This window comes from Musca autumnalis, unplaced genomic scaffold, assembly GCF_047663935.1.
Source record: "Musca autumnalis isolate F117 unplaced genomic scaffold, ASM4766393v1 scaffold_3, whole genome shotgun sequence".
In the NCBI taxonomy this organism is placed as follows: Eukaryota; Metazoa; Arthropoda; class Insecta; order Diptera; family Muscidae; genus Musca; species Musca autumnalis.
The window spans coordinates 190,897,759-190,920,163 of NW_027411866.1; the positions used below are offsets into that span (position 1 = coordinate 190,897,759).

At 35.3% G+C, this 22,405-nt stretch overlaps 1 protein-coding gene across 13 annotated transcripts in view; it reads right to left on the reverse strand.

Moving 5' to 3' along the window:
• Window positions 1–22,405, reverse strand: part of LOC141398615 (otoferlin-like) — a 454,472-nt gene that overhangs the window by 267,894 nt on the left and 164,173 nt on the right. For all 13 annotated transcript variants that reach the window (XM_073976043.1, XM_073976050.1, XM_073976038.1 and 10 more), the window contains one exon: window positions 10,156–10,214. In XM_073976043.1, the coding sequence (XP_073832144.1) occupies window positions 10,156–10,214 (59 nt within the window). The remainder of the gene's footprint in view (window positions 1–10,155; window positions 10,215–22,405) is intronic.

Genomic DNA, 22,405 nt, shown 5'->3' on the forward strand with positions numbered 1-22,405 from the left:
TTATCATTTGTTCCCAGCTTGTGTCATTTTTGAGATAAAGAAGCTCAGTTTACATTTTTAGGTTTTTTGTTAGCGTTTCGCAATTTTGCTTGAATACGGTAAGTCTTATCGATATGGGACCTGAGAAAATCTTAAAGCTGTGAACATTCTCTACAAGACTGGCTTAAGTAACTTATCCTAAGTTGTACCATTTTTTTAGATATATAAGTTTAAGTTGGGAATTTACAGTCATGACATTTTTTTTATAATGGAGCGATACAGAATTGAATTTGAATTGTCCCAATTTCAACTTCTATATCTCAAAAACGGTAAAACCGACGAGAATACTATAAAGGAAAATCTTGCAGAGAATTTTCATAGCTACAACATTTTCTTTAGTCCCATTTTGATAGGACTTGCGGTTTCTAAGCAAAATCGTGAAAATCTAAACAACCCCTAAAAATGTCAACTTAAATCGCGATTTATTTAAAAAGCGCTCCGGCGATTTTTTTGTTTTTGGATTTTTCTCATCTATGAATATTATAGATTCAGAATCCGCGAAAACGTCCAAGGTGTAAGCACCATGTGTATTTCTATGTGAGTATGTATTATACTCACATACAAACATCAACTTCTATCACTGTTGCTTTTTATGGAAGCAGGGACATATCGGATGTGGACGTTGTTGCTATTACGGTATATTAAAAAGTTATTTTTTCCCAACGGAGAGTTAATGGGAAACTAAGGTGTCTTTTGATGGATATGAACCAACACTATTGGAATAAATGTCCATGGTGCAATGCAAATGCAGGGATGGAAGTGTTTAATTTTAATAAATTAAAAAATGAATATTAAGTCGAATGCAAATACTCTTCAAGATTTAAAACTGTGTTGAATTAACTAAAAGCAGAAACATAATAAACAATTTCCCTCCTTAGTTAAGCGCTTTGTTCTTTGATATACGTAAATAAATTTTATAATTTTTTATAGTAAAAGCCTATATATGACTGGCGAATTCTCATTGCCTTCGGCATCGCAAACAGTATTCAGCTGACATGAATGTTTTGTATTTAAAATGTATAATTTTATGAATTTAGAAGAAGAAAATTTGTATACAAATTGTAGTTTGTAATTAAATGTCCTACATTCCTCAAGCCGTTTAGTTGCCACACGGTCAGTTTTGCCGAAGAAACAGACGACCATTTGCTTCGAACTGCTTCTTACATGAACAACTTTTGTTGGATTTGGCTCGCTTTCGAAGACCTAAACGGTGGATTCCTGTTTTGTTTCGGGCTCCTGATCTAAGATTCGTCGTCTGTGACGATCTTATAAACGTCGTTTGAAGTACCGCGATCCTTTTATTCACAATTTCTTTACACCAATCCACAAGTTTTTTTTATACCCTCAGCAGTTATGCTAACGAGGGTATATACATTTTCATACGGGCAAAATGTGCCCCAAGTTTGTTTGGACGAAATGTGTTTCAGAAAATTTGGAGTTGATTTAGCCATGTGCATCCGTCTGTCTGTCTGTCTGGCTGGAGCGCACTATAACTCTCGAACGGATTAACCGATTTGGTGCAAAATTTGGTTGTCGTGATATTTTGTTCAAACTTAGTTTAAGTTCGAAGATGAAGTTCGGTCCACTCCTTCCGGTACCTCCCCCACAAAGGTTAGGAAATGTTCGGAAAATTTGTGCGCACGAAAACTCTTGAATGAAGTAACCGATTTAGTCCATACTTTGCACATCGTGAAATTTCTACAAGACTTAGTTGAGGTTCCAATATGGACTCAATCGGTCAACTCCTTCGGGTACCTCCCACACAAAATTTCGGAAAAGTTCAGTTTAGGACCTGTTCTCGAATCGCTTTGATTTTTATTGTATCAACTTCTAGTCATTGCCCCCCATACGACGGTATAAGTTTCATCAGGTGCAAGTCCATACTTCCTGAGAAAATGGCCTGAAATGTACAAAAACCCCTATGACACCGTGTGTATTGGTTGGAGCGCAAGATAACTCTCCAACTGATCTTCCGATTCGGTCCACAATGTGGCCTTCGTTATATTTTGTGCAAACTTAGTTTAAGTTCGAAAATAAGCCATATCGGTTCACTCCTTCTGTTCCTCCCCCACAAAAGTTCAAAAATGTTCGAAATATTGTGCGCACGATAACTGTTGATGGGAGTGACCGATTTGTTCCATACTTTACACATCCTAATATATCTACCAGATATAGATCAGTTCGAATATGGACTATATTTGTCCACTCCTTCGGGTACCACCCACGCAACATTTTGGATAAATTCACTTTAAGACCTGCTCTCGAATCACTTTGATTTTTGATGAAGCAACTTGCTTTCGCTGCCTCAATTGCGGCAGTAAAAGTTTTTTCAGGGGCAAGTCCATACTTCTTGACAAAACAGCCCGAAAGTTGTAAAAAACCTCTATGGCACCATCCACTCCATCTATCCACTACATGATGGAGAGCTCGAAACGAATACTACTTTCTTCCACACTTTAAATATTGTAATATTTTCGAATATTAGATGAAATTCAAAGATGGTGCTTATAGGTCCACTCCTTCTGGTACCTCCCCCTCCCAAATGGTACGCGCGATTTCTCGTAGCAACCGATTTGGTCCAAACTTTGGATCTCTAAATATTTTCGAAATTTAGTTTATGCTCAAATTTGGCCCCTATCTGTCTAATCCTTGTGGTACCACCCACACAAATGTTCAACATTTTGTGTGGTTCGAGGATCCTTTGGGCATTTTTACCGAAGGTTTTTATAGTGGCCCTGTTTACAGCGATATTATATTTTTCGTAGGCTAGTGTGATAAAAAAAACCCCTATCTATTGATATCCGCGCAAATTTTTAGCTTATACTTCCATACTTTTGTCGGTTAATACGCCCAAAATTTTGAAAACCCCCCTAAATACAGGCTGAGGGTGTATCTCTGACGGCAAGGCCGACTGATACTTTTTTTTTTGAACGATTGATCAATTTTGATGCATCTAGCGAGAAAATCCCTTTATGCGGTCAGGTGCTGATGCAATATCAAATGCTAGTTGGTGGAAGAAATGGGCAAGGGTGGTATATAACACGGTATATAACATGGTAATCTTTTATTATCCGTTCACGACCTTCAAGACCATCGTTTTTTTTTTTTTTTGCAAGATTCGGCCACGATTATATTCATTAAACCAGCTATAGGATAGTCCTTTATCGACATACAAAGATTTAATTTGAGCGATGCGTTCTTTCCTTGATTACACCGTCCGACAGCCAAAATTACACTTGAACCGGACTATATACGTTTGAAAGTATAGGCAAAATGAAGCAAAACTTATTTTTTAATTTTTCGTTTTCTCATCGTTTTGACCTTTTAGAGGACATTCAAATTTCATAGGTCAACATTAAAAAAAAAATATTTTAAATACTTGTACTCGTCGTACGATGCTGGTGTTGGTGTCATATTAAAGAGGAGAGTATAGGCTTTATATAATAATTATTAATTATTGATTTCCAGGATAACAAGGACATCCTGCAATTTTTTTTCAAAAAATATAATGTCCTTCATGTAGTGCAACACTTCCCGAAGTTTCAGTATTCTACCTCTCTTAGTTATTTTTATACCCTCCACCATAGTATGGAGGGTATATTAAGTTTGTCATTCTGTTTGTAACACATCGAACTAATCATTTGCGACCCTATAAAGTATATATATTCTTGATCAGGATAAAATTCTAAGACGATCTAGCCATGTCCGTCTGTTGTAATCACTCTAGCGTCCGCAATAATTGAGATAGAGTGCTGAAATTTTGCACGCGAGGGTCTTTTTTCCATAGGCAGGACAAGTTCGAAGATGGGCTACATCGGTTCTCTCTTTCGTGTAGCCCCTATATAACGGTACCTCCGGATTTGAGGTATTTTGACGTTCTTCGCCACATTTGCAGACCAAATTAGCCATAATTTGACACTTAGGGTTCCTAGTGATCAACAAACTTATATCCCAAAGGATATGGGCATAGGTCCATGTTTTGGTATAGTCCCCATATAATGGTACCTCCCGATTTTCGGTATTTTGAGAATTTTAGCCACAATTTTTAACCTAACTATCTGCAATTTGACATTTGAGGTTCTCAGTGGTCATGAAACATCCCCATTAAACATCGTCAACATAGGTCCATGTTTTGGTATAGCCCCCATATAACGGTACCTCCCGATTTTCGGTATTTTGAGCATTTTAGTTACAATTTGTAACCGAACTAGCTGTAATTTGCCATTTGAGGTTCTCAGTGATCCTGAAACATCTCCACCAAACTTCGTCAAAATAGGTCCATGTTTTGGTATAGCCCCCATATAACGGTACCTCCCAATTTTCGGTATTTTGAGAATTTTAGCTACAGTTTTTAACCGAAATCGCTGTAATTTGACATTTGAAGTTCTCAGTGGTCATAAAACATCTCCAATGAAACATCGTCAACATAGGTCCATGTTTTGGTATAGCACCCCATATAACGGTATCTCCCGATTTTCGGTATTTTGAGAATTTTAGCAGCAATTTTTAACCGAACTAGCTGTAATGATCGGTACTTTAAAGAATTTTAGCTACAATTTTGTCTATTCAAAAATAATCGTCAATATAGATCCATGTTTTGGTATATCCCCCCCATATAACGGTACCTCCCGATTTTCGGGAATTTTCAGTGGTCACGAAATTTCTTCACTAAAATTCGTCAACATGGGTCCATTTTTGAGGGTCTACATTGTTTTGATGAGACTACCCTCAATTTGACTCTTGAAGTTCCCTGCAGCTATAAAACTTTTCCGCCAAAAAATTTAAAGATAGGTTGACTCTTTGATATAGCCCCGTAGGTGGTACCTTTCACCTAGCTGAACACATTTTTTTAGATTAGATTAGATAACACTGTGCAACAAAATGGAGGTGAAAGTCTGGGGCACGGAAAATTCCTCTTGGGGAAGAAAGGCCTTGGTGAGTATATTATGAACCCCGAAGGACAAATCCTCCGTGAATCGAACTTCCGCGTTATGGCGTGATGAAATTTTTGTTAGAGACCATGTGGGCCTTCAGGAATTAGCTTTATATCTTTGTTCACTGTTGCTTAAGTGCTCTACAAAAACAACAAACATAGATATAATGCTAATTCATGATGGCTTACAGGGTCTCTTGCAAAAACTTCATCACACCATAACGCGGAAGTTCGACTCACGGCGCACCTGTCCTTCGGGGTTTTTAATATACACACATTAAGGGCTTTCATCTCCAAAAGGAATTATCTCTGCCCCAACATTTGTGTTCACAGTGTAATTTAAGCAATAGTGGGAGGCAGTAGGAGTCTATCCATTGTCGAAAAGTTGTTTCACCTTAAATTGTGAAAGGACCCTAATTATTCCGTTTTAATTAAGACTATTTTGTGGTGGAGGGTATAAAAAGTTCGGCCCGGCCGAACTTAACGACTTTTTACTTGTTTAATAAATATTTATTCCATTTAAAAAAAATTAATTTCTCAAATTTTACATATGAAACTAACTTATTCACAGATATTCAACATTAACATTGTTTATGAAAAGTATATACTTTTACGTTTGTAATTATCACTATTCTCACGACAAATTGACCAACAGTAATCAGCCAACATATGCGCAGCATTCTTTCCCCGAAACTGAATATGTTTGTATCTTTCGGATTTGTTGTTTCCCAAAAAATCACAGCACCAAACTACTCGATGCTTCCTTTTCCACTTATGTTAGTAAAGTTTGAAATTCTTTGCATTTAAGCAATTTCTTTAATTGTTGCCCATTGAACACCTCTTTGACAAAAAATAGTTAACAGTGGGATAGGGTGACTAAAAGTCTTTATTATCTGAATTTTTTTTACTACTTTTAAGACATTTTACCTTTTTCTTTTTAGATTCAATTGTGTAATGCTATGTAATTGTGATGACTTTTGTACATGTAAGTACTCAATAATATTTTTCATTAGAATTGAATGTGGGTTAGGTACATAAATTCAAGTGTACAGATCGGTTTCTCCGATTGACTCGGAATGAAAAGAACATCTAAAACATACATCCACATCGACTCTTAAGCAGCGCAGTGCGACCAACATAATTGTATATATTTCGTATAATAAAAGGTAGTTTATTTTTAAATTTATTCTAAATATATAGAATTTTTCCGTTATATTAAAAAATCTGCAATTTAATTATTCTTTTTGATTTGTTCTCAAACATGCATTGTATTTGTCCCAATTTTACTTTTAAATTGGCTAATCAGCATGTCATTCACGTTCGCTATTATACGAAAACCTAATGTTTCCCAAATGCCTAATTTTCATGTTGTGTTCATGTCATTTATTGTCAAAATGAATAGAGTCAAGTGTATGCAGCAACAGCGACAATACGAGAAGCAAATGATGGGTAATTTGCTCGTTCGAAGCAGGGCTACGGGGTCGAAAACGAGCCATTTAGACTATTGGATACAGTGTAACGCCCAACTCGTTTTTGGCCACACAAATATATTTATTCTTTCTTTATTTAATTAATTTGAAATGTAATGTGATGTTATTTTATGTCATTTGAAGTACATAAATGTACATAAACATGTCATTTGCCAATTAAAACTTTTTGTATGAATATAAGAATCTAGTTTAAGTTGAATAAATGATCAATGAGTTTTATTTCAAACGTAACGACCAGAAGGTCCCCCAGTGGTAAGGCAAAAACACTAACGTACAGTAATGGAGACACCTAGCGGAAATTAACCACATTAATATGTTGTACGCCGATGGAAAGGGAATGGAACGACGGCCAGCGACCAACAGGTATAAAAGGAGGTACTGTGGAGATAATCGAGACAGTCGTCTGTTGGCGGTTGTTGAGTCAAGTGGTGTGAAAATAAAACCTTGGCTTTTGTGGGAGTATAGTAGATGGTAGTTTCTGCGTAGTCAAGTGCTGTTGCAAAACAAAACCTTGACTCTGTGGAAAATAGAGTAGATAGTATTTTCTATGTAGTCAAGTGGTGTTACAAAACGTTGACTCTGTAGAAAATAAGGTAGATAGTTGTTTCTACGTAGTCGAGTGGTGTGAAAACAAAACCTCGACTATCAGTGGAAGTAGCTGCAGTATACTCTCGGAGTTAGTGGTCTCTCGGTTGTGCTGTCGTCAGAGTCAAGTGGTGTTGCAAAAAAAACCTTGGCTATTCGACAGGGCATCGAGTCGCCAATAGTATAATTGTTGTGGGGTCGTCTGAGTCAAGTGGTGTTGAAAAACGAAACCTTGGCTTCTCGACAACACATCAGTGTATACCAGACTGTCTCACGTCGCTGTCATCAACGTTTGTTCCCATTAGACCGCTGCTACGCTAACATCGCTGCCAAGCATCATATCTTCTACCAATCTCGCTGTCGTCAACCACATTTATTAGACCGCGGCTGTGATAACGTCGCTGTCAAATGCACTGTCATCAACATTGATCGAGCCGCTGCTGTGACAAAGCCGTTGCCCACCGCCTTGTGTACATCAAAACCGCTACGCCCATCATCTCGTGCTAACGCCTCTTCCAATGCATTTACCCAACAACATATGTACCAGAATATTGAATGTCAGGATATTGTGTTAACTATGTGTAGTGTTTCCGTGTTAGAAGAAATAAAGTGTGTTTATAACGTTTTATGAAAAAACAAGTAAGAACGGCGTTAAGTTCGGCCGGGCCGAACTTGTTATACCCTCCACCACAAGTTGCATTGAAGTAAAATGAAATAATTAGTTTCCTTTCGTGTATGAAGAAGACTTAATACTAAATTTCAGCAATTTCGGTAAAACAATGTGAGGCACCATTCTATGGGGGCTTTTTAAAAACGTCGATCTATACCGACAAATTTCTGACGGAAAGTTTTTAGGCTCAAAGAAAACTAAATACCAAATTTCCTATATTTCGGTAAGAGAATGTGGCTAAAACTTAAAAATACCGAAAATCAAGAAGTACGCTTCTATGGGGATATAGGAAGACGTAGACCTATACTGATAATACTCTTCTGGAATATTTTATAACTCTTGGAAGACGAAATAACGAATTTCAGCCATTTCGGTTGGATATTGACGTTACAATCTTCAGTATTACGAAAGGTACCGTTACCGGGAGGTACCGTTCTATGGGGGCTATATCGAAACGTGGACCTATACCGACGAATTTTAGCCAGAAATGGGGAAATATGAAAGCGTGGACCTGTACAGACATATTTGTGGCGAACAGTTTTATATCACATTGAAGACTAAATACCAAATTTCAGCCATTTTGGTCGAATATTGAAGACACAACCTTCAAAATACGAAAAATCGGGAGGTACCTTTCCATGGGAACTATATGAAGGCGTGGACCTATACCGACAAATTTAAAGGGGAAGTCTAAATACCAAATTTCAGCCATTTCGGTGGAATATTGAGGCCACAACGTTCAAAATACCGAAAATCGGGAGCTACCGTTCTATGGGGGCTATATGAAGGCATGGACCGATACCGACAAATTTCTGGGGAAAATTTTTTATACTCCTAAAGAAGACTACGTACCAAATTTCAGCCATTTTGGTAGGATAATGAAGCTAAAACCTTAAAAATACCGAAAATCGGGAGGTACCGTTCTATGGGGGCCATATGAAGGTGTGAACCGATACCGACAAAATTCTGGGGGAAAGTTGTTTACCCCTAAAGAAGACTACGTACCAAATTTAGCCATTTTGGTAGGATAATGAAGCTAAAACCTTAAAAATACCGAAAATCGGGAGGTACCATTCTATGGGGGCTATATGAAGGTGTGGACCGATACCGACAAAATTCTGAGGGAAAGTTTTATACCCCTAAGGAAGACTATGTACCAAATTTCAGCCATTTTGGTAGGATAGTGAAGCTAAAAACTTAAAAATACCGAAAATCGGGAGGTACCGTTCTATGGGGGCTATATGAAGGTGTGGACCGATACCGACACAATTCTGGGGGAAAGTTTTATACCCCTAAGGAAGACTACGTACCAAATTTCAGCCATTTTGGTAGGATAATGAAGCTAAAACCTTAAAAATACCGAAAATCGGGAGGTACCGTTCTATGGGGGCTATATCAAAACGTGGACCGTTATATCCCATTTTCAATACCAACCATCCTGCAAGACACAAAAACTTCTGTACCAAATTTTGACTCTCTATCTTTAAAATTGCGAGCTGTATCTTGATTTCAACAGACAGACAGACAGACGGACGGACTGACATGGTCAAATCGACATAGAATTTTATGCCGATCAATAATATATATACTTTATAGGGTCTCCGACGAATATTTCGATGTGTTACAAACGGAATGACAAATTTAATTATACCCTCCATATGGTGGAGGGTACAATTAACGAATGTGTGTCTCTCTCTTTATGGTCTCTAAACAAAAATAAATTCTTGTGACGAGCCTGGCCCTACTGCATCTACCCCAGCTGCAAAGTGAAACACTTCGTTACAACAGTGCGAAAAGAACTTGGAGGAGGCTCCATTATACTAAAATTTACCCAATGTCTCAATTATATTGCAATAAATATAAATTACTAATTGAAGTCTAGCCTATTGTCGGAATCTAAACAATGCTAAAATTGAGTTGAGATTCAGAAAATGTTCTCCTCCACAGCCCTTGCGGCGAACCATCAGCAATAGCATCAGTTGCAAAAGGATCAACAAGCCATGTCGGCCGCCAGCTGCACAATGCATCCATCCTTCCATCCATTGTGGGGAGAAAATTTGTATAAATGGATAAAGAAAGGATTGGTTGTGTTGGATGGATGCATTCAAGGATATTCAAATTAGCACAAGAAAAAAAATCACAACCCAGACGGTCTCTGTATGAAAACAGACACCAAACCATGCGGCTTTATGTGTGCATATTCATGAGAATATGCAATGACATTGACAAAGACACAGTACAGATGCAAGTGTGTGTAAATGAATGGCTGAGTGTGCCAATTTGTGTTGGTAGAATGAAGAATGGCTAATGGAGGGGGCTGGGAAGTATATCAACTGAAATATGGCTGGCGGCTAAAATCACAAAATAAACAATGCGAAAAATGCCAAACAACAAATTTGAAACTTGTTCATATTCAGTCATTTTAAATATGAACTTACCTGGTTGACATCAATTTGATTGGAGGATGAGCTTAACTCCGATGTGATGTGGGCAACGCCTGAAAAAGAAAAGGTGGAAGGAAGGCAAAAAATTTATTAAATCAAACCATGAATTTGTGTTGTGTCGCCTAAAATGTTGATGTTATAAAAAGTAATTTTTAATAGACCGAAATAAAGTATTCAAGTGGGAGTTATGTGTACATATGTATGTATCTATGCCTGTGTGCGTTTTTATTTTGAACATTAATAAAATATAAATGTTTACTTTTAATTTGTTGTGTTATTGTGTTGTGTATTTTTAATTTAATGGGAATTTTTTTGCTAACAATACCTGTGTCACACATGGCCTGACAAGTCCCGGCTCCAAAAAGTCCCCTTTAATTTATTAAATTTTTGTTTAAGATTTCCACATTTTAAAATTCACAATAAACATCAATCCCATGAGTGTATGTGAAACCTTAAATTTTAAAACAATTATCATCGTTCATGTTTTGAAGGCTTGCCTTCAAATTCTGTTTCTTTCCCATACATGAACCCTTTGAGATTTTGTTGTAATTTTTCAATTTGTTTACCCTTCACAAAATATGACAGTAGGTTTTTTTATTGTTCTTCTCATGGTTTTATTGTTTTCAAAATGAAGAAGTCGGAAAGTGAATATAACAAAATACTTGATGTAAATTTAACATATAAATTGTGTTCTTCAGTTTCTTTTTTTATATTTCCATGTCAATAATCACCTTTAATCTCTTGTGGGTATAAACTTCGCTGCCATCTTAAATATTTATATAAGGGTGAAGTGTCATAAATGTGCAGAATTCAAAATAATTGAAATAGGAAAGTAATCAGACAATAGGGTAAATTCGATGAAACGATTGTAAAGGGCATTTTTGTTTAAAAATACAACAGTAAACAAGAAACTGTTGGCTTAGTTGGCATACACTCATCCTATGCCAGTAGAATTTAAATGAAACTGTTTCCACAATTGTATCCGTATGATGTTTTAGGTACATCCGCCACGTTTGACTATAGAAATATGGGTGGATTCCTTTTATTACAAAAACAAGTAAGAAGAGAATAAATTCGGACGGTCATTCGATTTTATACACAACTATTTTGGGGAATAATTCATTCTCACAATTTTATGTAGAGATTTTTTAGCACTGGGAATATCAAAATCCTAATTTAAGCTGATTCTGTCAGGTAAAACGGACGGTGCCGTTCAGGGACGTACGCAGGGGGGGGGGGGCACTGGGGGCCCGTGCCCCCCCCCGAAATGGTTTGGTCGACTACAATCTTTTGAGCTACTTTAACAAATTATTACGATTTTTTCTCTAAAATAATTTTTGTTTTTAAAATTTCAAATGAAAACTGATATTGTTCTGAAGGTTCTGTACTGAAAATGTACTTTTTCATCATGTTGTCTAAGAAATATTTAAATTTTTTTTGTTTGAATACTCTTTTTAGAGAAACGTCCAGTATAACCGAATTCCTTCCTTATGCCATGCCAGTGTTTGGGAATTCTGTAATGAATATAAAGGTCTTGAGGCTTTAAACTCATTTTGTATTCAAAACATTTACAGATTCAGTATTGTGTGGATTAGAAGTACATAAAATGAAATGTCTATTGGACAATATGTACGACATATCAAGGGTTTTCCGTGGAGTATATCTCGAAAAGCAGTTAGAAAATTGTTTTACTGCCTTAATCAAAATTTTGTATTCCTAGTTTATATTAACTTGTTGCTAAACAGTGGGATAAAATAATGTAGAAAAATGTATTGTTATGCATTATAAAGTGATAATATCTGCTATAAATAGCGTGCCCATCTGAATTTTTTCCTGTTAGTAACAAATTTGTAGCTGAAAACAACCGTAAACGAAATTAATGCTCAAACTTTCGTTATATGGTATTGTATTAAAATCTGCTGTTATTTGTATTGTACATTACGGTGCTCTTGAACCAGCTTTAAATGAAAGAAGCTTAGATGAGAAAATCGAAAAACAAAAAATTGCATTTTTAGGGTTTTTTAGTTTTTGACGGTTTTGCTGGGAAACCACAAGCCCCATCAAAATGGAACTAAAGAAAATGTTGTAGCAGTGAAAATTATCTACAATATTGTTCTTATTTTCGTAGTTTTTACCATTTCTGAGATAGAGAAGTACAAATTTGGACAACTCACTGACTGTATCGTCGCCTTATAAAACAATGTCAGGACTACAATTTCCCAACTTTAACTTATATATCTCAAAAATGGTACAACCGAGTAAAAAAATTACGAATCCCAATCTTGTAAAGATTTTCTGTAGTCCCATTTCGACAAGACTTACTGTTTTGAAGCAAATCGTGAAAACCTAACAAAAAACCTAAAAATGTGACCTGAACTTCTATATCTCAACAAGTAAAAAAGTATCAATCGGCTTGGCCGGCAGAGATATACCCTCAGCCTATGTGAATTGAAAATGTCATCTACTGACAGCTGGAATGTATTTAAGCTGTTTTCTGAATTTTATGGCCCCGTTAAAAGGATATCGTGCATACCATTTTAGTAACATTTTATAAATATTGGAGGGAAGTACCGGAAGTTGTGGACCGGTATTGCCCATCTTCGAACTGAAACTAAGCTTGGACAAAATATGACGAATGCCAAATTTTTGACGAAATCGGCAGATCAGTTCGAGAGCTATCCTGTTCTCCAGCCACCTCATATGGATTTTTTTACACATTTCGGGCTTATTTCTCAAAAAGTATGGACTTGCCCCTGAAAAATATTTTACCGTCATAATTGAGGCAGCGAATGCAAGTTGCTTCAAAAGAAATCAAAGTGATTCGAGAGCAGGTCTTAACGTGAACTTATCCGAAATTTTGTGTGGGATGTACCCGAAGGAGTGGATCAATTGAGTCTATTTTGGAACCTCATTTAAATCTGTTAGAAGTTTTACGATGTGCAAAGTATGGACTTAATCGGTTACTCCCTTCAAGAATTATCGTGCTCACAATTTTTCCGAAAATTTTTGAACTTTTGTGGGGGAGGTACCTAAAGGAGTGGGCCGATCTTCGAACTTAAACTAAGTTTGGACAAAATATTACTAAAGCCAAATTTTGGACCAAATCGGCAGAACCGTTCGAGAGTGATCTTGCGCTCCAACCACTACACACGGTGTCATAGGTGTTTTTTTGCACCTTTCAGGCTATTTTCTCAAGAAGTATGGACATGCCCCTGATGAAACTTGTACCGTCGTATGGGGCAAATCTTGAGCAAAGTCCAATCCGATTTTTCGAAACCTAGAGTAGGTTCGAATGTGGATTATATCGATTCACTCCTTCAAATACCTTCAACACAAAATTTCAATTACCGATTTGGCGGAAACATCCTAAAATTACGTACATATTAAATTCTGAAACTTTTTGGCTATACAATTTATAGAAAAAAATTGGCTATGTAGCCCGTATTCGATCTGTTTATATATAAAAGTCTCAACTCACACAGGCTGAGGGTATATCTCTGTAGGCCAACCCGACTGTAACTTTTTACTTGTTTTCCAGAAAACAAAAGTTATGCACTTTCATAAGTTTGTCTCCGCTGTGCCGACAGGAGTGATTGGTCGTTGGAAAGTTTTTAAGGTCATCGAGTCCATAAACATCTAGTCGTACAATTAAGATAGAAATAAGCGGGAACAACAACCATTGATGTATCAGATGGAGTTTTTTGTCTTAAACTATTTTTTCAGGATTTAACTAAAATGTTGCCGAGCGTTTTTAGAGATATTTTTCGACCATGTGTTAGCGTAGTCTCAAACAGTACTGCGAGTGGGATTCGGAGTCTATGAGTCGTAGATTGCATCGCCCGGCTCCTGATATTTTTTTCCTTTTTTTTAATGTAATTTCTGAATTATTAGTTGGTTTTTACGGACTCTATCACTTCTGGTAAAATAGTAAAGTTTTCGTGTTTTTATGCACTAAAGAATATTATTTTCTTACAATAATACAAAACTTTTTTAATGACACTGAACTTAGTGTGTGATAAAGAAGAAACGGCGTTATGTTCAGATCGAACTGTTTATATCTTCCAAACAATATCTATTCGAAATATTCGCGAATGCAATCCCTGCGTTCGAACGTGGATCTATTTTCACCACTTCTTGCATGGAAGTTCTCCCAACAAAATGATTTCAAAAATCCATATTACTGACGATATTTTTAAAAACTATGCTTATAGCCTCGAATATAGAAAATGTTTCGAAAGCTATTCGCTGCGGGATTTAGAACCCAAAATGCCAAATAAGAGCTAATGTGGGATACACCAAAACGTACATCTATATGGGTAATATTAATTTGAAAGATTTTTTAGTTATTGCTTCATTTCTGTTGGAGAATTTGGTTAAAAACTTTTGTAAGGAGACTATGCCGAACGTGGTCTGATATGGTTCATCCAAGGACTAATATATTATAATCAGTTCCAAATTTCAATTTTGTATCTAAAATATTGTGATCTCTCTATTTTGAATGTATATACTTTGTGGCAATATTGAATGTACAAAAAATCAATTAAAACCCCTTTAAAATAGCTTTACGTAACGATACACAACATTTTTAATTTTCATGATTTTTGGTCAAGTTGGGCCCCCCCCCGAAATGAAATACTGCGTACGTCCCTGGTGCCGTTATATTGGGGTAAACCACAAGTTTAATAGAGAAGTTTTTAACCTTGTTGTTAATCTTGCCCGAAAATATAGATTACAAGTAAAAAAGTGTCAGTCGGCTTTACCGACAGAAATATACCCTCAGCCAATGTGAAGTGAAACTTTCACCTACGAACAGATCGAATATATTTAAGGCCTCTTCAGACTAAGACACAAATGTTGAACTTTTGTGGGAGATTACCTTTAGGGAGGACCGACATGGGTCATTTTAGAAGTTAAAAAAAAATTTTGACAAAAAATTAGGAGATCCAAAGTTTGGACCAAATTGGTTGCCCCATTAATGTGATATCGTTCTAGCATTTTAGTGACATTTCTTAAATATTGGAGAGAAGTACCGAAAGTTGTGGACCGGTATTGCCCCATGAAACTAAGTTTGGATATAATATGATGAAGACCAAATGTTGGACCGAATCGGTTGAACAGTTCGAGAGTTATCGTGCTCTCCGACCCCACATATGGTGACATAGGGGTTTTTACACCTTTCGAGCTATTTTACCAAGAAATGTGGAGTTGCCCCATGCGATGACGTGATTTCATGGCATATTTTGAGTTGGTTCAAACGAAGTCGTGAAAGATCCGATCTTTTCATTAGTATTTGAACCGTACAAAAGAAGTCATAAAAAGATGCTAAAAAGATGACATGCCAGCTCACTTGCACCCATGATTGAATGGCATCTTTGGCATCGAACAGTTTGCTGGGAACTTTTACCGTCGTAATGGATGACCTATGTTACAGTTTTTAGTGGAAAGTCTTGTAATACCCTAAGAACCTTAAAAGTCAAATTACAGACAGTTTGGTTAAAATTGGTACCTAAAATCCTCAAAATACCCAAAATCGGGATGTACCAAAACATGGTCCGATGTAGCCCATCTTCGACCTTGACCTGTCTATGGAAAAAAATATACTAGGGTGCAATTTTTGTGGATGCTACAGTGATTACAACAGACGACTAGATCAACTCAGAATTTTATCCTGATCAAGAATATATGGGAAATGTTGCCAATTATTTCATGTTCCATTTCCAAAAAATTTATTTTTTTCTTTTCGCGCTACATTAACGATTTTTGGTACATAGGTTAAGAAAAAATTCCCCAGTACAAATCCGCTCGCGAGCAAATTTTTGGTTGTTGCGGACAAATGTTATCGCGGTTTTACTTCCACTTTTAAGAAAAAATTATTATAAAAAGCCTAATTATTTTATTGAGCACAATTGTCACTAAAAAGTTATCACGAAGTGACGTCATTAAGTAGATTGCATAATATTTGTAAACTCAGCATTCGCGGAATTTACAAAAAATTGACAAAATTTCAAATGTAATCCGAATTTTTTGAAAATATTGGTCCATTTACCCGTCAAAAATTACAAAAAAGTAACAGTTTTAAAGAAAGAGACTAAACTTATAATCATCGGGATAGTAGTTAGGATATTATAGCCAAAATAAGCACATATTTGTGTTACAAAAAACAAATTTTGGTTTGGAATAATAGTTTTCACATGCATTCTAGAGTTGAAAATATTGGAAAAATTCTATAGGAGTACTTCTTTTATTTTTCTTGAAACTCCCAAGAAAATGGGCGGATTTTGCTTTATCTACATTCACATAGAAGGTTTCCCATTGAGGAAAGTTATCGGGTTGTTGAAATAAATCATTAGACTTCTTAAACGGAAATAGAGTTCAAATAAACCGCTGTAACATATATGCATTATTAAAATATGTGTAAATCGCGTAATTATCAAATTCGTTTTGTCCGCATGTGATTTTCATGTACAGCAAGACCATATCGTTTAATTTGTATATATTTTTCGAAATATAATTTGGACGCTAAGATGTAGCATCGGCTGGATCTTAGCATTAAAAACCCTATAAAACATCGCTAATTTGCGCAAAGTTCATACAATTTCGTTCCGCATCCGGTTTTAGTGTCACCATGAAAATCTGCATCGATATATACCTATTTCAAGGCAATCAGTCAAGAACCGTGGATGTAGCATCACACACTATTTTTGGGATAAAATGAATGTAGTTCCCTTATCAGTGAAGTTTTTAAATCTCTGTTTCCGCAAAAATGAAGATGATGCACTAGATTTTTCATAGCAGTGCAAGCGGCCGACAGAATACGCGATAAAATGCGCGATATTTTCAAAAACAATATTACGTGATTTTCCTACCTTGGAATTTCTCCTATCTCTCGTTTTTGGAGATGGATTTTAACGAGTAATGATTTATTAGATCCGCAACGTAAAATCCAAAATTTGCAATCATGCACGAGTAAATCGAATGCCAATTGTACAAATTAGACCCGAAATATATGATTTTTAGAAATTTGTTCGCACAAAATTTTCGTATTTGGATACAGATTTCTCTGAAGATGTGTAGGCTACATTCACGACACATATATCAAATAAATCAGAATCGTGAGTTCTTCATTCCTATATATGATTTCTTGAAAAACCTGTTTGCGGAACGAAATTAGATGTAAATTTCAAAAAACCCTTAAAATCTGGCTTCAAAATGTCAGCATCATTTAATGGTAGACGCAGATCAAATTTTGAAAAGTTATACATTGGTGAGATGATCCTTATTTAGTTGGCTTCTACTTTCACTTTGACAGGAAAATCGGGCAAAATGTGGTTTAATCACAAATCGAGAGAAAACAAAAAAAGTCACGTTGGCTTCAACCCATTTTTACCAATTTTTTAACATAAATATAGCCACAGCTTCCACGCAAATTATCTTTTAAGGCCAATATTTTTTGCCAAGTCTAAAAACATTTCATTTTATCCAAAAGCATTTAAATTGTGCAATATACAACCACTATTCGCGAGTTATAAAGGGGTAAACCTTGGCTTCAACGATGTTAAATTTTCAATAATATTGCCCATATATGCTTTGTAGGATCGCAAATAATTATTTTTTAACGCGTTTTAAACGGAAAAATAAACATAATATACCCTCCTTACTATGGTGGAGGGTATAAAAATTATTATATTCTCTCACAGTTTAAGATATCTGCCATCTACTAAATAATTTTAATCCGAAGGTATGTGTACTTTAGATTGAATATCTGGCTTAATTTTCTTTCCGATTTTTCCAAAATTTTTTCTCAAGTGTTAAGGTAAAATGTTCACATTTTCACAAAAAGTTATGATACATTTCGTGATGATCGGACTGTAATTGTGATCCTTACAGAGGCAAGCTTACCGATAAAGCCGTTAAAACTACATTTCAGTGAGCATACGTTTCAATTGAAATTTACGCTCCCTTGCTCTCAGAAATCGCCCACTGGTGCATGAGTTTGTGTTTTTGTGGTTTTTGGGTTTGTGTTTGTTTGCAACCAAACATATACATAATTTTTTTGCACCCAACCATATATTTGTTTGCAGGACCCAAACATATGTTATGTTTGGGACTGATTGCAAACAAATATATGTTTGCTGCAAAATATGTTTGGGACATATATTAGAGAGGCCTTTTTTTGTCCTCCGTGTAGGAAAAATTAACCATTTGGCCATGGTTTCTCTATAACTAATTTTCTCTATAACGTAGCAATTCTTCGGTCCCCAAGTGCGACGTTATAGAGATGTTCGACTGTATAGACGAACTAGAACATGTAGTTGCTAAGGCGACTGCCCACGATCGAGATAGATCCACTTAAGAACTTGGAATTTCTCTATCATTCTGTTGCGTGAAAAGAAAATTATCAAACCTACTTCTATATTTGGTAGTAGTTCCGTTATCGATCCGCTTATTTCAAGATTTTTGTAGACTAAAAATTACACCTTCTTGAAGTCAAACGTTAACTAAATTCTTCCAACAGTACTCGCCAATGTAAATAACTGTAATTTTCTAAATCCAAATACATACTAATGTACCCACAACCTTGGTAGGATTTCCCTTATTGTGTGACTTCCGCATATTGAAAAAGAAGTTCTTCTTCATTTTCGATATGCCCAAATGTGCAACAAAAATGTATTGCCATGAACTTGTAAAGTCAAAGGAAACATGGGTTTTCCGTTTCATCGTATTTTGCTTATTGTAACAGTTGTAATTTGTTGTTGGTTTTTACAGTTTTTTTTTGAGTTTATTTATTTCCCATTGACATTTGTACATGAGTTGTTTTGATGTTGTTCGAAAATACATTTGTATTTGTATGTCTGAAACATCTTTCATCTCCATTCATCTGAACCGATGTTATTTTATATTCAATGACTGATGTATTTCAATCGTCAACCGACAAATCCTCAGGAGAATATCTAAAAACTTGAAAACATACAAGACATTTTATTACTTTCCGTTTGATACATACATTGTTACATACATATGAATGTAGGTGGGTGTGTTTTTGTTTTTGCTTTCATGGATGCACAAGAGCATGGGTTTTAATACTTTCCTAAGCTTTCTGATTTGTTACAGTTTTTATGCCTTTGACAGTCTTCAAGGAAAGTCAATTATTTCAGTGGTTTCGTTTCTTCTACATGGACTTAGTTTTGCTACATTTTTCTACCTAAGACAGTTTTTAAAAAAATCAATGGAATTTAATTTAATAACGATTTTATTGTGGCTGGAAGGGTTTATACCATCCAACCAGATGAAAAGTTTAATCTCACTAGTGTACTAACTAAAACCTCCAACATGTAATCTGGAATAATACAAATACAAAAATAATTAAATAAATAAATGCAAAAATAAATATCTAACACTGTGCAACAAAATTCAATTTTTTTCAAAATGATGGGAAAAACCTAGTACATTCTGAAAGTAGAGCTAAAATATGAGACACGTATATCGGCGTTTTTAAAGTTTACGTCGGAAAGTAACCAAAAAAGGCGGGGCAAGTTCCGCCCATTTTTAAATTTTTCGAAATATTCGAGTTTAGATATCTTGGAATCCTTGAATTTCAGGTATATAGTGTCTTTGGCAACCTTACTTAGGAGAGTGTGGGAAATTTTAACCCTCATGCGGTTCATCAAAGGGGTCTTTTTGTCCTTTTTTCGAAAATCTTTCAAAAACTCATTAAAAGTGTGTTCGTATCAAATCCGAATATTCTACAAAATTGTTCGCCATAAAATTTTACTATAGGTCTCAGAATACACCAAATCTGTAACTCTTGTCTAATCGCCAGGAATCTCTAAAAATGAAAAACACGTTTTAGGGTTAAAGTCGGACTTCATCTGAGTATATTCAAAATTGTCCCACAAAACATAATTTTAGAGAGATGATGTCAGAGACAAAAATATTCTCCGTCAAATTTCACCTTAGGTCACCAAAGAAATGAAATGTCTTTTTACATTCTATAGCATGAAAATATCAGTATCAATTTTGGTGAAAAACCATGAAAATATTTCCCAATTTTTTGATGAAAATTTTTTCCTTCTTTTTTCTAGTTGACACATGGAAGTAATATAAAACTTGGTTAGAGGTGAAAAGTGTCAAGGGATGAAAAATTCGACACAAAATTTTACTATGAGTTTCAAAATAAACCATAAATCTATGTACACTATTTCTTTAAAAGAATTAGATTACAAATTTATATATATTAGGATGAAATTTTATGTTTTAGTTTTGGACTGTTAATTTTACACAATTTTATACTGGATCAAAATCTAGCAAAATCCTTTACTTTTTGGGAATATTATTAAAGAAAGAAATGTTTCAAATGAAATTTCATTATGAGTCTCTGAATAAAAGATATCTGTAACCATAATATATAAAATTCTTAGCAGCACTTGTTTTTGATATATAGGTTTTAGGGCCATATTTTCCAATTTTCATACAGATTGTCGTTGTGATTGAAAAATATAAATATCTTATTGATGGTTTTTCGTTATAAATTCATACAGAAGATGTTGTGCGTTCAATTAAAACAGCTTTAAAAACATTTGTGGTGAATATATATTTGAAAAATAAAAAAAAAAAACCAGATCGGACCTGCAAAAATTGTGTATTTTTAATACTTTCAACTTAAATTCCGTAGTTAGCATAATCCATTGGTTACTTTATTGCATGCGAAAATACATTAGATGTCTACGGATATGGTCCAGTGAAAATATAGGTGCCATATGGGCTCTCACATGCACACTTTGGTGTGGTCCAAAAAACTACAATGATGGGACTCACTCCTACTTTGGTGGCATTTACGGAATTAACCCTAGCAATTGACATAAATAGCTGTATCATTAATGACCATAACGAACCCAGTTATGATATAGTCATTTATGCCACTTTCTAAGGTTTATTCCGTAAATGCCACCAAAGTAGGAGTGAGTGAGAAATTTTATGACGAACAATTTTGTAGAATATTCGGATTTTATACGAACACACTTTTAATGAGTTTTTGACCGATTTTCGAAAAAAGGACAAAAAAGACCCCTTTGATGAACCGCATGAGGTTTAACATTTTTAACAAAAATATTTCCCACACTCTCCTAAGTAAAATTGCCGAAAACACAATATACCTGAAATTCAAGGATTCCAAGATATCTAAACTCGAATATTTCGAAAAATTTAAAAATGCCCCGCCTATTTTGGTTACTTTCCGACGTAAACTTTTAAAACGCCGATACACGTGTCTCATATTTTTACCTCTACTTTCATAATCTACTCGATTTTCCTTGTCATTTTTTTTTGTTGTCGCACAGTGTAATCTAAATAATTATCTAATCTTAAACATGAGTTCAATCAGGTCTGGACGAAGGCTGACAATTTTTGATGGAAAAAATTTGTGAATTTAGGGAGGTACTGTTATATGAAAGCTATACCAAAACATGGACACATGTATGTTTACAATTTTTGTTGGGAAGTTTCGAGACTGCATAAAACCTCACACGTCAAATTTCGAAAATTGGGAGGTACTGGCCAATACCAAAATGGAGCAAAAAGTCGAACAATATTGAAAAGTTTTACTGAGAACTTTTTTGACTACTGTGAAACTCAAGGTCAAATTACGCGAAGTTTGGTAAAACAGTTAAGCAAAAACACTTAAACTTTTAAAACGCCGATACACGTGTCTCATATTTTTACCTCTACTTTCATAATCTACTCGATTTTCCTTGTCATTTTTTTTTGTTGTCGCACAGTGTAATCTAAATAATTATCTAATCTTAAACATGAGTTCAATCAGATCTGGACGAAGGCTGACAATTTTTGATGGAAAAAATTTGTGAATTTAGGGAGGTACTGTTATATGAAAGCTATACCAAAACATGGACACATGTATGTTTACAATTTTTGTTGGGAAGTTTCGAGACTGCATAAAACCTCACACGTCAAATTTCGAAAATTGGGAGGTACTGGCCAATACCAAAATGGAGCAAAAAGTCGAACAATATTGAAAAGTTTTACTGAGAACTTTTTTGACTACTGTGAAACTCAAGGTCAAATTACGCGAAGTTTGGTAAAACAGTTAAGCAAAAACACTCAAAATGTCAAAATTCGGGAGGAACCGTTATATGCCCTATGTTGACGATTTGTGGTACAAAGGTTTCGTGACCACCATGTTGACGATTTTTGATGGAGAACCTTCATGACCACTGATAACCTCAGTGAA